Source organism: Triticum aestivum, chromosome 5B, assembly GCF_018294505.1.
Source record: "Triticum aestivum cultivar Chinese Spring chromosome 5B, IWGSC CS RefSeq v2.1, whole genome shotgun sequence".
Lineage (NCBI taxonomy): Eukaryota > Viridiplantae > Streptophyta > Magnoliopsida > Poales > Poaceae > Triticum > Triticum aestivum.
Window position 1 is genome coordinate 638,598,103 of NC_057807.1, and position 18,144 is coordinate 638,616,246.

General features: G+C 43.0%; 1 protein-coding gene across 1 annotated transcript; it reads right to left on the reverse strand.

Annotated features, from left to right (window-relative positions):
• Nucleotides 1-15,724: 15,724 nt before the first annotated feature.
• LOC123113821 (chlorophyll a-b binding protein of LHCII type 1) lies at nucleotides 15,725-16,733 on the reverse strand. The gene has a single exon (XM_044535132.1). It carries the CDS (start codon nucleotides 16,638-16,640, stop codon nucleotides 15,840-15,842), a length of 801 nt encoding a protein of 266 aa, XP_044391067.1. The 5' UTR covers nucleotides 16,641-16,733; the 3' UTR covers nucleotides 15,725-15,839.
• Between the last annotated feature and the right edge of the window lie 1,411 nt (nucleotides 16,734-18,144).

An 18,144-nucleotide genomic window follows, 5' to 3' on the forward strand; every position in this document is an offset into this window, starting at 1 on the left:
TCATATAAAACATTTGTATAAAAAACAGAAAACTAAAAACTAAAAACAGAACCGTGTGTGTGTGTGTGCGTGCGCGTGCGCGTGTGCTCCTACAGCGCTGGCGGCGCGGCGGCTTCAATTGGAGGGAGGAGAGGGGCTGGGGAGGGGGCTCACAGCGCGGGCGAGGTGACGACGACGGCGACGGTGACAGCGAGGCGAGGGGACGACGAGGCAGAGGGGACGGCAACGGACGGTGACGGGGACGGCGACGGTGGAGGGGGGCGACGAGGGACAGCGGGGACAGTGACGGACAGCAACGGGGACGGTGACGGGGGGCAGAGGAGAAGAAGCAGAGGAAGAACGAAAGGGAAGAAAAATTCGTAAGTGCCGCTTATATAGGAGGCACCTTTAGTACTGGTTGGAGCCACCAACCGTTACTAAAAGGCTGTTTTGGCCAGGCAAAGCGGCGGGAAGCGCACCCCCTTTAGTACTGGGTGGTGGCTCCAACCGGTACTAAAGGGGGTCTTTAGTACCGGTTTGAGCCACCACCGGGTACTAAAGAGGGTGCACTGGCGTAGGTGCGGTGCGGGCAAGTTTAGTCCCACCTTGCTAGCCGAGAGGGCGCACGCACCTGTTTAAAAGCCCCGGCGCGGCTGCTCTCTCGAACTCCTCTCTACAGCAGGCTTCTAAGCCTAACTCTGCCGCTCTGCCCTGTGGGCCTACTGGGCCTTGCGGGCTTGCATCCTGGCCCAACTATAGGTTGGGTTACTAGTCGTATACAGGCCGATGTGGCCCAGTAGGTTGGCTTTTTTTATTTAGTTTTGTCTCAAAAAAATTAGTTTTCTTTTCTTTTCTACTTTATTTCTTTTCATTTATTTATTTCTGAATATTTTTTCTTTAGGTACAAAAAATTATAAACTTTCTGTCAGTGTCAGTAGTTTTCAAATTTGAATAGTTTAAATTTGAATTATTTGACGAACTAATTGTAGACGAAGTGCATAGTTTTTGCACATAAAATTTCTTCGCGTTTTAAATGCCAAAACACATAAGTACCCTAACTATTACAAAGATTCCCTCTGGTTTGTTTGAAGCGGCACTTTCAAGATATATAAGTATGGAAAGTCACTACACAAGAAAGTGATGATGGTGAAGCCTATCACATACCAGAGTGGGATCTTTGGGTGTGAAACTTTTTTTTCACGTGTGTCCCTTTGCGCCGTAACCATGGACAATCTTCATCATTTAACTGGATGCTCGGATCAATATTCACTGTGAATGGAGCAATTTCATCGAACTTTTCATAATCTTCTGACATGTCTATCTTGTCATCCACTCCCACGATGTTTCTTTTCCCTGAAAGAACTATGTGGCGCTTTGGCTCATCGTATGATGCATTCGCTTTCATATCTTTTCTTTTTCTCAGCCTGGTAGACATGTCTTTCACATAGAAAACCTGCACCACATCATTGGCTAGGACAAATGGTTAGTTTGCATACGCAAGATTGTCGAGATCCACTGTTGTCATTCCGTCCGTTACCCCGCCTCATGTCATATTGACCCATTTGCACCGAAACAAAGGGACCTTCAAACCACCTCCATAGTTAAGTTCCCATATGTCCTCTATGTAACCATAATATGTTTCCTTTCCCGTGTTGGTTGTTGCATCAAAGCGGACACCATTGTTTTGGTTGGTGCTCTTCTTATCTTGGGCGATCGTGTAAAATGTATTCCCATTTATCTCATACCCTTTGAAAGTCATTATATTCGAAGATGGTGACTGGGACAGCAAGTACAGGTCATCTTCAATATCGCCATCATGCATGGTACGTGTGTGCAACCAACCGGCAAAACTCCCCGTTCGTTCACGTGTAATCTACTCGTCGGACTGCTCCGGGTGTTTGGAGTGTAGAAAATTCTTGTGTTCCTCCATATACAGAGCCACCAAGACGGAATTCTGTAGAGCTGTGTAGTGTGCTTCAGTGAGAGAATGCCCGTCCATACATATTATTTGATCCCCTCCTAGCGTGCTTTTTCCATCTAGTCTGCCCTTATGCTGCGATTCAGGAACACCAATCAGCTTAAGGTAAGGAATAAAGTCAATACAAAACTCAATGACCTCCTCATTTCCATGGCCCTTCAAGATGCTTCCTTCTGGCCTAGCACGGTTATGAACATATTTCTTCAAGACTCCTATGAACCTCTCAAAGGGGATCATATTGTGTAGAAATACAGGACCCAAAATATTAATCTCTTCGCATAGGTGAACTAGGATGTGTGTCATGATGTTGAAGAAGGATGGTGGGAACACCAACTCGAAACTGACAAGACATTGCACCAAATCATTCTGTATCCTTGGTATGATTTCTGGATCGATTACCTTCTGAGAGATTGCATTTAGGAATGCACATAGCTTCACAATGGCTAATTGAATGTTTTCCGGTAGAAGCCCCCTCAATGCAACCGGAAGCAGTTGCGTCATAATCATGTGGCAGTCATGAGACTTTAGGTTCTGGAACTTTCTCTGCCATATTTATTATTCCCTTTATATTCGACGAGAAGCCAGACGGTATCTTCATACTGAGTAGGCATTCAAAGAAGATTTCCTTCTCTTCTTTGGTAAGAGCATAGCTGGCATGACCCTGATGTATGCCGTCTTTTCCGTGCATACGTTGCTGGTCCTCCCATGCCTCCGATGTATCTTTTGTCTTCCCATACACGCTCAGGAAGCCAAGCAGGGTCACGCAAAGATTCTTCGTCACGTGCATCACGTTGATTGCGGAGCGGACCTCTAGGTATTTCCAATAGGGCAGGTCCCAAAATATAGATTTCTTCTTCCACAAGGGTGCGCGTCCGTAAGCGTCCTTCGGAACAAGTTGTCCGCCAGGACCCTTTCCAAAGATTACCTTCAAATCCTTGGCCATATCATGCACATCAGCACCAATAGTGGCGAGGCTTCGTCCGGTGATCCGCCTCACCTTTGAAATGCTTGCCTTTCTTTCTTACGGTATGCCTTCTCGGAAGAAATCGATGATGTCCCAGGTACACATTATCCCTACAACTGTCCAAATATATACTGTCGATATCATCCAAACAATGCGTGCATCCGCAGTATCCCTTGTTTGTCTGTCCTGAAAGGTTACTGAGAGCAGGCCAATCATTGATGGTCACGAACAACAACGCCTTTAGGTCAAATTCTTCCTGTTTGTGCTCATCTAACACACGTACACTTTTTCCATTCCACAACTGTAATAGTTCTTCAACTAATAGCCTTAGGTACACATCAATGTCGTTGCTGGGTTGCTTAGGGCCTTGGATGAGCACTGACATCATAATGAACTTCCGCTTCATGCACAACCAAGGAGGAAGGTTATACAAACATAGAGTCACAGGCCACGTGCTATGGTTGCTGCTCTGCTCCCCAAAAGGATTAATGCCATCCTCACTTAGACCAAACCATACGTTCCTTGGGTCACCTGCAAACTCCTCCTTGTACTTTCTCTCGATTTTTCTCCACTGCGACCCGTCAGTGGGTACTCTCAACTTTCCGTCTTTCTTACGGTCTTATTCGTGCCACCGCATCGCCTTGGCATGCTCTTTGTTTTGGAACAAACATTTCAACCATGGTATTATAGGATCATACCACATCACCTTGGCAGGAATCTTCTTCCTGGAGAGCTCATCCTCGACATCACCAGGTTCATCGCGCCTGATCTTATAGCATAATGCACCGCATACCAGGCACGCGTTCAAATCCTCGTACTCACCGCGTAGGGGATGCAAGTCATTAGGGCATGCATGTATCTTCTACACCTCTAACCATAGAGGGCAGACAAACTTCTTTGCTTCGTACGTACTCTCAGGAAATTTGTTGTCCTTTGGAAGCATATTCTTTATCATTACCAGCAACTTTCCAAACCCCTTGTCAGATACACCATCCTCTGCCTTCCATTGCAGCAATTCCAGTGTGGTGAAGGAAATATGCCCTAGAGGCAATAATAAAGTTATTATTTATTTCCTTATTTCATGATAAATGTTTATTATTCATGCTAGAATTGTATTAACCGGAAACATGATACATGTGGGAATACATAGACAAACTGAGTGTCACTAGTATGCCTCTACTTGACTAGCTCATTAATCAAAGATGGTTATGTTTCCTAGCCATGGACAAAGAGTTGTCATTTGATTAACAGGATCACATCATTAGGAGAATGATGTGATTGACTTGACCCATTCCGTTAGCATAGCACCCGGTCGTTTAGTATATTGCTATTGCTTTCTTCATGACTTATACATGTTCCTATGACTATGAGATTATGCAACTCCCGTTTACCGGAGGAACACTTTGTGTTCTACCAAACGTCACAATGTAACTGGGTGATTATAAAGGTGCTCTACAGGTGTCTCCAAAGGTACTTGTTGGGTTGGCGTATTTCGAGATTAGGATTTGTCACTCTGATTGTTGGAGAGGTATCTCTGGGCCCTCTCGGTAATGCACATCACTTAAGCCTTGCAAGCATTGTAACTAATGAGTTAGTTGCGAGATGATGTATTACGGAACGAGTAAAGAGACTTGCCGGTAACGAGATTGAACTAGGTATTGAGATACTGACGGTCGAAACTCGGGCAAGTAACATACCAATGACAAAGGGAACAACATATGTTGTTATGCGGTCTGACCGATAAAGATCTTCGTAGAATATGTGGGAACCAATATGGGCATCCAGGTTCCGCTATTGGTTATTGACCGGAGACGTGTCTCGGTCATGTCTAGATAGTTCTCGAACCCGTAGGGTCCGCATGCTTAACGTTACGATGACAGTTATATTATGAGTTTATATGTTTTGATGTACCAAAGGTTTTCCGGAGTCCCAGATGTGATCACGGACATGACGAGGAGTCTCAAAATGGTCGAGACATGAAGATTGATATATTGGAAGCCTATGTTTGGATATCGGAAGTGTTCCGGGTGAAATCGGGATTTTACTGGAGTACCAGGAGGTTATCGGAACCCCCCCCCCCCCCCCCGGGAGGTTAATGGGCCTTAGTGGGCCTTTACGGAGAAGAGGAGATGCGGCCAGGGCTGGGCCGCGTGCCCCTCCCCCCTAGTCCCAATAGGACAAGGAGAGGGGGGCGCCCCCCCCCCCCCTTCCTTCCTCTCTCCCTCCTCTTTCCCCCCCTCCCAAGTCCTAATCCAACTAGGAAAGGGGGGAGTCCTACTCCCGGTGGGAGTAGGACTCCTCCCGGCGCGCCTCTCCCCTTGGTCGGCCGTACCCCCCTTGCTCCTTTATATATGGGGGCAGGGGGCACCCCAGAGACACAACAATTGATCATTTGATCTTTTAGCCGTGTGCGGTGCCCCCCTCCACCATAATCCACCTTGATAATACTGTAGCGGTGCTTAGGCGAAGCCCTGCGTTGGTAGAACATCATCATCGTCACCACTTTGTCGTGCTTACAAAACTCTCCCTTAACACTCGGCTGGATCGGAGTTCGAGGGACGTCATCGGGCTAAACTTGTGCTGAACTCGGAGGTGCCGTACGTTCGGTACTTGATCGGTCGGATCGTGAAGACATACAACTACATCAACCGTGTTGTGCTAACGCTTCCGCTTACGGTCTACAAGGGTATGTAGACAACACTTTCCCCTCTCGTTGCTATGCATCACTATGATCTTGCGTGTGCATAGGAAATTTTTGAAATTACTATGTTCCCCAATAGTGGTATCAGAGCCAGGTTTTATGCGTAGATGTCATATGCACGAGTAGAACATAAGTGAGTTGTGGGCGATATAAGTCATACTGCTTACCAGCATGTCATACTTTGGGTCAGCGGTATTGTGAGATGAAGCGGCCCGGACCAACATTACGTGTATGCTTACGCGAGACTAGTTTCACCGCCACGTGCACGAGTTGCTTAAAGGTGACTGGTGGGTGTCTGTCTCTCTCACTTTAGTTGAACCGAGTATGGCTACGCCCGGTCCTTGCGAAGGTTAAAACAGCACCAACTTGACAAACTATCATTGTGGTTTTGATGCGTAGGTAAGAACGGTTCTTGCTCAGCCCGTAGCAGCCACGTAAAATTTGCAACAATAAAGTAGAGGACGTCTAACTTGTTTTTGCAGGGCATGCTGTGATGTGATATGGTCAAGACATGATGCTAAATTTTATTGTATGAGATGATCATGTTTTATAACCAAGTTATCGGCAACTGGCAGGAGCCATATGGTTGTCGCTTTATTGTATGCAATGCAATCGCCCTGTAATGCTTTACTTTATCACTAAGCGGTAGCTATAATAGTAGAATCATAAGATTGGTGAGACGACAATGATGCTACGATGGAGATCAAGGTGTCGCACCGGTGACGATGGTGATCATGATGGTTCTTCGAAGATGGAGATCACCAGCACAAGATGATGATGGCCATATCATATCACTTATATATTGATTGCATGTGATGTTTATATTTTTGCATCTTATCTTGCTTTGATTGACGGTAGCATTATAAGATGATCTCTCACTAAATTTCAAGACAAAAGTGTTCTCCCTGAATATGCACCGTTGCCAAAGTTCGCCATGCCCAGACACCACGTGATGATCGGGTGTAATAATCTCTACGTCCATCTACAACGGGTGCAAGCCAGTTTGTCACATGCAGAATACTCAGGTTAAACTGACGAGCCTAGCATATGTAGATATGGCCTCGGAACACTGAGACCGAAAGGTCGAGCATGAATCATATAGTAGATATGATCAACATAATGATGTTCACCATTGAAAACTACTCCATTTCACGTGATGATCGGTTATGGTTTAGTTGATTTGGATCACGTGATCACTTAGATGACTAGAGGGATGTCTATCTAAGTGGGAGTTCTTAAGTTATATGATTAATTGAACTTAAATTTATCATGAACTTAGTCCTGGTAGTATTTTGCAAATTATGTTGTAGATCAATAGCTCGCGTTGTTATTTTCATATGTTAATTTTGATATGTTCCTAGAGAAAACTGTGTTGAAAGATGTTAGTAGCAATGATGCGGATTTGATCCATGATCTGAGGATTGTCCTCATTGCTTCTCAGAAGAATTATGTCCTTGATGCACCGCCAGGTGACGGACCTATTGCAGGAGCAGATGCAGACGTTACGAACATTTGGCGAGCTCAATATGATGACTACTTGATAGTTTAGTGCACCATGCTTAACGGCTTAGAATCGGGACTTCAAAGACGTTTTGAACGTCATGAACCATATGAGATGTTCTAGGAGTTTAAGTTAATATTTCAAGCAAATACCCGAGTTGAGAGATATGAAGTCTCCAACAAGTTCTATAGCTAAAAGATGGAGGAGAATTGCTCAACTAGTGAGCAAGTGCTTAGATTGTTTAAGTACTACAATCACTTGAATCAAGTGGAAGTTAATCTTCCAGATAAGATAGTGATTGGCAGAGTTCTCTAGTCACCATCACCAAGTTACTGAAACTTCGTGATGAACTATAATGCAAGGGATGACGAAAATGATTCCCGAGCTCTTCGTGATGCTGAAATCGACGAAGGTAGAAATCAAGAAAAGAGCATCAAGTGTTGATGATTGATAAGACCACTAGTTTCAAGAAAAGGGCAAAGGAAAAGAAAGGGAACTTCAAGTAGAATGGCAAGCAAGTTGTCACTCCCGTGAAGAAGCCCAAAGCTGGACCAAAGCCTGAAACTGAGTGCTTCTACTGCAAAAGAAATGGTCACTGGAAGCGGAAACACTCTGAATATTTGGTGGATAAGTAGGATGGCAAAGTGAACAAGGGTATATTTGATATACATGTTATTGATGTGTACCTTACTAGTGTTTATACTAGCCCCTGGGTATTTGATACTTGTTCGGTTGCTAAAAATGAGTAACTCGAAACAGGAGTTACAGAATAAACAGAGACTAGTTGAGGGTGAAGTGACGATGTATGTTGGAAGTGGTTCCAAGATTGATATGATCATCATCGCACACTCCCTATACTTTCGGGATTAGTGTTAAACCTAAATAAATGTTATTTGGCGTTTGCATTGAGCATGAATATGATTTGATCATGTTTATTGCAATACGGTTATTCATTTAAAGTCAGAGAATAATTGTTATTCTATTTACATGAATAAAGCCTTCGATGGTCATACACCCAATGAAAACAGTTTCTTGGATCTCGATCATAGTGATACACATAATCATAATATTGATGCCAAAAGATGCAAAGTTTATAATGATAGTGCAACTTATTTGTGGCACTGTCGTTTGGGTCATATCGGTGTAAAGCGCATGAAGAAACTTTGTGCTGATGGGTTTTTGGAATCACTTGATTATGAATCATTTGATGCTTGCGAACCGTGCCTCATGGGCAAGATGACTAAAACGCCGTTCTCCGGAACTATGGAGAGAGCAACAGATTTGTTGGAAATCATACATACAGATGTATGTGGTCCGATGAATGTTGAGGCTCGTGGCGGATATCGTTATTTTCTCACCTTCACAGATGATTTAAGCAGATATGGGTATATCTACTAAATGAAACATAAGTTTGAAACATTTGAAAAGTTCAAAGAATTTCAGAGTGAAGTTGAAAATCATCGTAACAAGAAAATAAAGTTTCTACGATCTGATCGTGGAGAAGAATATTTGAGTTACGAGTTTGGCCTTCATATAAAACAATGTGGAATAGTTTCACAGCTCACGCCACATGGAACACCACAACGTTATGCTGTGTCCGAAGGTCGTAACCGCACTTTATTGGATATGGTGCAATCTATGATGTCTTATCGATTTACCACTATCGTTATGGGGTTACACATTAGAGACATCTGCATTCACTTTAAATAGGGCACCATCGAAATCCATTGAGACGACGGCTTATGAAGTGTGGTTTGGCAAGAAACCAAAGTTGTCGGTTGTTAAAGTTTGGGGCTACGATGCTTATGTGAAAAAGTTCCAGCCTGATAAGCTCAAACCCAAATCGGAGAAGTGCGTCTTCATAGAATACCCAAAGGAAACTATTGGGTACACCTTCTATCACAGATCCGAAGGCAAAATCTTTTTTGCTAAGAATGGATCCTTTCTAGAGAAGGAGTTTCTCTTGAAAGAAGTGAGTGGGAGGAAAGTAGAACTTGATGAGGTAACTGTACCTGTCCCCTTATTGGAAAATAGTTCATCACAGAAATCAGTTCATGTGATTCCTACACCAATTAGTGAGGAAGCTACTGATGATGATCATGAAGCTTCAGATCAAGTTACTACCAAACCTCGTAGATCTTCTAGAGTAAGATCCGCACCAGAGTGGTACCGTAATCCTGTTCTGGAAGTCATGTTACTAGACCATGATGAACCTACGAACTATGAGGAAGCGATGATGAGCCCAGATTCCGTGAAATGGCTTGAAGCCATGAAATCTGAGATGGGATCCATGTATGAGAACAAAGTGTGGACTTTGGTTGTCTTGCCCGATGATCGGCAAGCCATAAAAAATAAATGGATCTTCAAGAGGAAGACAGACGCTGATAGTAGTGTTACTATCTCCAAAGCTCGACTTGTCACAAAAGGTTTTTCCGACAAGTTCAAAGGTGTTGAATACGATGAGATTTTCTCACTCATATCGATGCTTAAGTCTGTCCAAATCATGTTAGCAATTGCCACATTTTATGAAATCTAGCAAATGGATGTCAAAACTGCATTCCTTAATGGATTTATTAAAGAAGAGTTGTATATGATGCAACCAGAAGGTTTTGTCAATCCTAAAGGTGCTAAAAAAGTGTGCAAGCTCCAGCAATCCATCAATGGACTGTTGAAAGCATCTCGGAGTTGGAATATACGCTTTGATGAGTTGATCAAAGCATATGGTTTTATGCAGACTTTTGGAAAGGCCTGTATTTACAAGAAAGTGAGTGGGAGCACTACAGCCTTTCCGATAAGTATATGTGAATGCCATATTGTTGATCGGAAATGATGTAGAAATTTTCTGGAAAGCATAAAGGAGTGTTTGAAAAGAGTTTTTTAAAGAAAGACCTTAGTAAAGCTACTTACATATTGAGGATCAAGATCTATTGAAATAGATCATGACGCTTGATAAGATTTTCAATTAGTACATACCTTGACAAGATTTTGAAGTAGTTCAAAATAGAAACAGTCAAAGAAAGAGTTCTTGTCTGTGTTGCAAAGGTATGAAATTGAGTAAGACTCAAATCCCGACCACGGCAGAAAATAGAAAGAGAAAGAAAGTCATTCGCTATGCATCAGTCATAGGTTCTATAAAAGTATGCCATGCTATGGACCAGACCTATTGTATACTCTGCCCTGGTTTGGCAAGGGAGTACAATAGTGATCTAGGAGTAGATCACTGGACATTGGTCAAAATTATCCTTAGTGGAATAAGGATATGTTTCTCAATTATGGAGGTGATAAAAGAGTTCGTCGTAAAGAGTTACATCGATGCAAGCTTTTACACCAATCCAGATGACTCTAAGTCTCAATCTGGATACATATTGGAAGTGGGAGCAATTAGCTAGAGTAGCTCCGTGTAGAGCATTGTAGACATAGAATATTTGCAAAATACATACGGCTCTGAATGTGACAGACCCGTTAACTAAACTTCTCTCATGAGCAAAACATGATCATACCTTACTACTCTTTGGGTGTTAATTACATAGCAATTTAAACTAGATTATTGACTCTAGTAAACCCTTTGGGTGTTGGTCACATGACGATGTGAATTATGGGTGTTAATCACATACAGATGTGAATATTGGTGTTGAATCACATGATGATGTGAACTAGATTATTGACTCTAGTGCAAGTGGGAGATTGAAGCAAATATGCCCTAGAGGCAATAATAAAGTTATTATTTATTTCCTTATTTCATGATAAATGTTTATTATTCATGCTAGAATTGTATTAACCGGAAACATGATACATGTGTGAATATATAGACAAACTGAGTGTCACTAGTATGCCTCTACTTGACTAGCTCATTAATCAAAGATGGTTATGTTTCTTAGCCATGGACAAAGAGTTGTCATTTGATTAACGGGATCACATCATTAGGAGAATGATGTGATTGACTTGACCCATTCCGTTAGCATAGCACCCGATCGTTTAGTATATTGCTATTGCTTTCTTCATGACTTATACATGTTCCTATGACTATGAAATTATGCAACTCCCGTTTATCGGAGGAACACTTTGTGTGCTACCAAACGTCACAACGTAATTGGGTGATTATAAAGGTGCTCTACAGGTGTCTCCAAAGGTACTTGTTGGGTTGGCGTATTTCGAGATTAGGATTTGTCACTCTGATTGTCGGAGAGGTATCTCTGGGCCCTCTCGGTAATGCACATCACTTAAGCCATGTAAACATTGTACCTAATGATTTAGTTGCGAGATGATGTATTACGGAACGAGTAAAGAGACTTGCCGGTAACGAGATTGAACTAGGTATTGAGATACCGACGATCGAATCTCGGGCAAGTAACATACCGATGACAAAGGGAACAACATATGTTGTTATGCGGTCTGACCGATAAAGATCTTCGTAGAATATGTGGGAACCAATATGAGCATCCAGGTTCCGCTATTGGTTATTGACCGGAGACGTGTCTCGGTCATGTCTACATGGTTCTCGAACCTGTAGGGTCCGCATGCTTAACGTTACGATGACAGTTATATTATGAGTTTATATGTTTTGATGTACCGAAGGTTGTTCGTAGTCCTGGATGTGATCACGGACATGATGAGGAGTCTCAAAATGGTCGATACATGAAGATTGATATATTGGAAGCCTATGTTTAGATATCAGAAGTGTTCCGGGTGAAATCGGGATTTTACCGGAGTATCGGGAGGTTACTGGAACCCCCCGGGAGGTTAATGGGCCTTAGTGGGCCTTTATGGAGAAGAGGAGAGGCGGCCAGGGCTGGGCGCCGCGCCCCTCCCCCTAGTCCGAATAGGACAAGGAGAGGGGGGCGGCGCCCCCCTTCCTTCCTCTCTCCCTCCTCTTTCCCCCCTCCCAAGTCCTAATCCAACTAGGAAAGGGGGGAGTCCTACTCCCGGTGGGAGTAGGACTCCTCCCGGCGCGCCTCTCCCCTTGGTCGGCCGCACCCCCCTTGCTCCTTTATATACGGGGGCAGGGGGCACCCCAGAGACACAACAATTGATCGTTTGATCTTTTAGCCGTGTGCGGTGCCCCCCTCCACCATAGTCCACCTCGATAATACTGTAGTGGTGCTTAGGCGAAGCCCTGCGTCAGTAGAACATCATCATCGTCACCACGCCGTCGTGCTGACGAAACTCTCCCTCAACACTCGGCTGGATCGTAGTTCGAGGGACGTCATTGGGCTGAACGTGTGCTGAACTCGGAGGTGTCGTACGTTCGGTACTTGATCGGTCGGATCGTGAAGACGTACGACTACATCAACCGTGTTGTGCTAACGCTTTCGCTTACGGTCTACAAGGGTATGTAGACAATACTCTCCCCTCTCGTTGCTATGCATCACCATGATCTTGCATGTGCGTAGGAAAATTTTGAAATTACTACGTTCCCCAACATGTGGTGCCCAACTTTTTCTTGTCACCTTCTCAATTCAGGTACAACAATTTCTTGTGATCCTCTAACATGCGCTGCAACTTCTTCTTCTCCTTTTCACTTGCGCAGTTTCTCTTTGCATTGGCAATGGCCCGACCTAGATCATCAGTGGGCTCATCTGATGCCTCTTCTTCGGCTTCTTCCTGCATTGCTGGCTCAGCTTCTTCCCCCATTGTTGTATCATTGTGTTCAGGGAACCCATGGCCAGGATAGCTATCGTCGTCCTCTTCTTCTTTATTGTCTTCCATCATAACCCCTCTTTCTCCGTGCTTTGTCCAAACATTATAGTGGGGCATGACACCGAACTCAAACAGGTGGACGTGAATGGTTTCTTGAGTTAGAGTAATTTTGATCATTTTTACAGCCAGCACATGGACAAGGCATAAAACCATCCGCCCGCTTGTTTGCCTGAGCCGCAATCAGAAAAGTATGCATGCCATCAACGAACTGGGAGAGCATCGGTCATCGTACATCCATTGCCAGCGCATCTTCATTACACACCACCGAATATACCAAATTAATACAAGTTCATACATAAACTCCATACAACACTTAAATGCAACATACAAATAACTCTCTAGCTAAAGCATTTAAATGCAACAACAAATGCGGTCAAGATCGCAACTAAGGTAACAATTGATCCAACAACATAATGATACCAAGCCTCACTATCAATGGCATATTTTCTAATCTTTCTAATTTTTAACCGCATTTTCTCCATCTTGATCTTGTGATCATCGACGACATCGGCAACATGCAACTCCAATTCCAACTTCTCCCCCTCAATTATTTTCAATTTTTCTTTCAAATACTCATTTTCTCTTTCAACTAAATTTAACCTCTCGACAATAGGTTCGGTTGGAATTTCCGGTTCACATACCTCCTAGATAAAAACATCTATGTCAACTTGGTGGGCATAATTTGTCATAAACATGAAATGCAACAAATAGTTTTAAAAGAGAATATACCAAATCTGAATCATAACACGGACGAGGGCCGACGGGGGCGGATATCAAAACCATGGCACTATGTATAACAAACAACGTACGGGTAAGATAATTATACAAGTAACTATATATCTAAATCACACAAACATGATTTTTTTATACAAAAAAGATAAGAACAAGAGGCTCACCACAAGGTGGTGCCGGCGACGGGTCGGTGCGGACGATCGACGGTGGTTACGACGGAGACGGGAAGGCGCTAAGTAAACCACACTTACATATGCAAACTAAGTGTTATTTTAAGTTAAAATTGCATATAAATCAAATAAACTACCACATATAACTCCTCCCAAATTACTAAAACCCACAAATTAATCACTATATAAAGCATTGCAAGAGCTAATCTAGCAATGAGAGATGAAAGGACAAAGTTGCTCACCTTGTTAATCACTTGAATGGATGGGGGCCTTCAAATCTTGACAAAATTTGGGCAAAATGTGTGATGAGCTCGAGGGGAAGAGAGGAAGAACAGAGAGGAGAGGGGAAAGGGGGAAGAACAGAGCGAGCTGGACGAAGGGTTTATATGTAGGAAGACCTGTAGTACCGGTTCATGGCACGAACCGGTACTAAAGGTGCTGGACGGGCCCGAGTCAACATCCTGCCACCATGCTCTTTAGTATCGATTCATGGCACGAACCGGTGCTAAAGGGTCGCCACGAACCAGTACTAGTGAGAGCGGCCCGCCTAGCCATTGGAACCGGCCCTAATGGTCACATTAGTGCCAGCTCAATTTCAAACCGGGAGTAATGAGCTGCACATTAGACCCTTTTCTACTAGTGGGGGTTCGATCCCGAGCTTCCACATCTTTTATCTTTCTTTTCTCACGCATGTCCTACCCATGTGCGGGCTTCACTCCCCTCTTTTTCATTTTACATTTTTGTCTTTTTTTTTCTCATTATTTTTTCTTTCTTCTTTCTTGTTTAAATTAATTCGGGTTTTTGATATTCTAATGGTGCGACTTTTCAAAAAAAATGTTTGAGAAATCATAAAAAGTATGTGAATTCAAAAAGTGCTTAGAAAATCATAAAAATTTAAAGATTCAAAAAATATTGGTGGTTTTGCAAAAATGTTCGCAAAATTATAAAAAAAATCACAATTTGAAAAAAAATGGTCGGGAAATAAAATCATGTTCATGATTTTGAAAAAAATGATTCGGGAATCTGAAAAACATGTCCATGACATTTTAGAAAATGTTCACAAAAAAATAAAAATAAATATTTGTTTTTTAAAATTTGTTCCCCAATTTTTTTAAAAAGTTCATCGACTCAAAAAATGTTTGTTGAGTCAAAAAATGTTAATGAATTCGAAACCGGTTCATGCATTTAATTTATTTTGTAAACAAAACTACTGTTCATGATTTTTTTGAGAAAATAAAAATTTTCAAAACAAAATGTTTGTCGATTCGGAAAAATGTTCACTGATTCAAAAGTATTTTATGTCAAGGATTTAATTAGTTTTTCGAAAGTCTTTATATGTCTTGGCGTTGGGAGTAGTTCGTGGTCAACGAGATTTGTTTTTAAAGTTTTAAACATTCCCGTGTGCAACATAATGACAAGTGTGGCATGCACTAGCAAACTCATAGCCTTGGAATTTACCATGTCGAATGCATTATGATCACGTGGACATCGCGACCATCATCGGCCAGGGTGAGAAAAAAATAGCAACATGGTGAGCCACTGTGTTAAAACAGAGTACGCTCATATATCAGGATATTAAGTCATACTTATTTGGTCAGCTATAATTTTTTGTCTCCCGTTGCAACGCACGGGCATATTTGCTAGTGAATTATAATGTGTAAATGTGTAAATGTGTAAATGTGTAAATGTGTGTGTGTGTGTGTGTGTGTGTGTGTGTGTGTGTGTGTGTGTGTGTGTGTGTTCCTCTAAATTTGAATGTGTTTCTCTGTAAGTTATATGTTTAAGTATAAACAAACAGAAAATTCTAGATTATATAGGGTGTCTAGGAGCAGTATTCCCTATTTTGGTTATGCGTCAATTCGTCAAGTAAATAATTTACATAAAACACTTTGTGGTATATGTTCAACCGTCAATGGAAGACACGTGTAAATAAATGTGAGCCCGGCGTATTTTTTTCAGATGATCAGATCAAATAGCCATATCAAATACGGGGCGTGAGATGGAAGGCAGGCAAATCTTGTAATGTTTTTGCACAGAATCCTCATAATTTACATCATGATAGTACATATCACGCGCATGACGACACACCTCACAGCAAGCATGGTCTGCAAGACAGCTTACTTCCCAGGAACAAAGTTGGTGGCGAATGCCCAAGCATTATTGTTGACAGGGTCGGCGAGATGGTCAGCGAGGTTCTCAAGTGGACCCTTGCCGGTGACAATGGCTTGCACAAAGAAACCAAACATGGAGAACATGGCGAGACGACCGTTCTTGATCTCCTTGACCTTGAGCTCCGCAAATGCCTCAGGGTCATCGGCAAGGCCGAGCGGATCGAAGCTGCCGCCTGGGTAGAGCGGGTCTACGATCTCACCGAGTGGTCCGCCCGCAATGCGGTAACCCTCAACGGCGCCCATAAGCACGACCTGACATGCCCAGATGGCAAGGATGCTTTGCGCGTGCACGAGGCTTGGGTTGCCGAGGTAGTCGAGGCCACCCTCACTGAAGATCTGGGATCCGGCCTTGAACCAAACAGCCTCGCCGAACTTCACACCGTTGCGGGCGAGCAGCTCGGGGAAGACGCAACCGAGCGCACCAAGCATGGCCCAACGACAATGGATCACCTCCAGTTCACGGTTCTTGGCGAAGGTCTCAGGGTCGGCTGATAACCCAGCAGTGTCCCAGCCGTAGTCACCAGGGAACTCGCCGGTGAGGTAGCTCGGGGGCTCGCCAGAAAGCGGGCCGAGGTAGAGCACGCGGTCAGAGCCGTACCACGGGCTGCCGGAGGCAACCTGCTTGGCCTTTGCCGCTGTCTTGCGCATGGTGACGCGAGCCTCCCCGAAAAGAAACGACGATGGCAGGTTCTTCACTGCCTTGCCGGCAAAGGCTGGGGAAGAGAGTGACATGGTGGTTGCAGCCATTCTGATCGATGGAGGTTCTATGTGTTCTCCAAGAATGAGGAGTGGGTGTGGAGATGGCTTAAGGGGATCGGGGCAATGGGCTTCTTAAGGCAGTGGACGGGCAGAGGAAATTGAACTGGTGTAAGCTGACAGGAGAGAGGTGCATAGCAAGAAATCTGTATCTTGGATGTCATTGGTGCAGAGTGAGAGCCACAAGGAGATCAGATATACTTGTGGATCTTGTGGATATGGCTAGCTGGGAATCTCTTTAGATAACTGTGATTGGATGACACGCCGATATATGCAAGTGAGCATGCCATGTATTTCCCTCCAAAAGGACAATATTGGATATTCATTCTTGCAGCCAAGGAATATCACCGCCAATTCTTGAGCAAATTTCTATTTGACTGTTTGTACATTTTAGTGACATCGTTGCGTATACCGTTATGCCTCTGGCCTTATTATTGAAATAGAAACGAACCTTGCTTTTTTTTAGGATCAGAAACGAACCTTGCTATGCGTACGACGAGTTCATGTACAACATTGTATGATTAGAGACAATCATAGATAATTCATTTTGCGGCCGTAGCGTTTTGAGATGATTTCCTCTGTGGTCATGCTGCTCGGACGAGAAAAGCATCGTATGCAGAGCAATTTTGAATAGAAACGGAGACATGCTCATGCATGCACGTCCATTCTAGCAATATCGACCCGGAGCATACGACAAATAGTACTCCGGAAGAAACATAACATGATCGTCGGATATGACCATACCTATTGCGCCATCACCCGAATCCACGAAAAAAGGCTACATCGGCATTGATTTTTGCAGTGTCCCTGTTGGACTTAAGCCAAACCTCTCATTGTATATATTTGAAAATTTCATGGAAATTTTGTAAATTCTTAAATCTCTTCTTGAATTTTATTTTATTTATTTATGCAAAATAATTCATTTTCACGAACTAAGCATAATTCACATAGTTAGTTCCTTTGTGTGTGGTGTGGTGAGTATCTATGTTTACATTGTGTTTCACAAAAATAAACATGTTTCTGAAATCTAATATAAACATTTTCACGTTAATGACACAACTCATGCGTTTTGAGGGGGGATACAATAGTTATACTCAACACTTTCCACGTTGATCTTACACACATTTGTAATTATTAAGCTTAAAATGCATTTATTTACTAAGAGTGTGCTTTATGTTTTCCTAGTTTCTATAATTGCACCTTTATGAGGGTTCTCAAATCTATCATTGGAAAATCGGCATTCTTGCAAATTATTAATTTCAGGATGTTGGTAGATTCTTTTGTTGAAGTATATGAACATTCCACATGTGAAAGAACATGCGGTGCCCCATGTTTGGTTTTGATAATTGATGACAATCTCTATGAACTAATGGTTGCCTTGAGTTATATTTGAAGGTTTTGTCCATAGGCTTTTCTTGGAGTACATGTATTGGTTTCAAGGAGAGTTTGTGTTGACCAAGGTGCTATTAAGGAATTATCCAAAGATTGGTCATGT

Bases quoted from the DNA above. Each gene is read 5' to 3' on its own strand.
- LOC123113821 (XM_044535132.1), bottom strand. From the start codon at position 16,640: ATGGCTGCAACCACCATGTCACTCTCTTCCCCAGCCTTTGCCGGCAAG.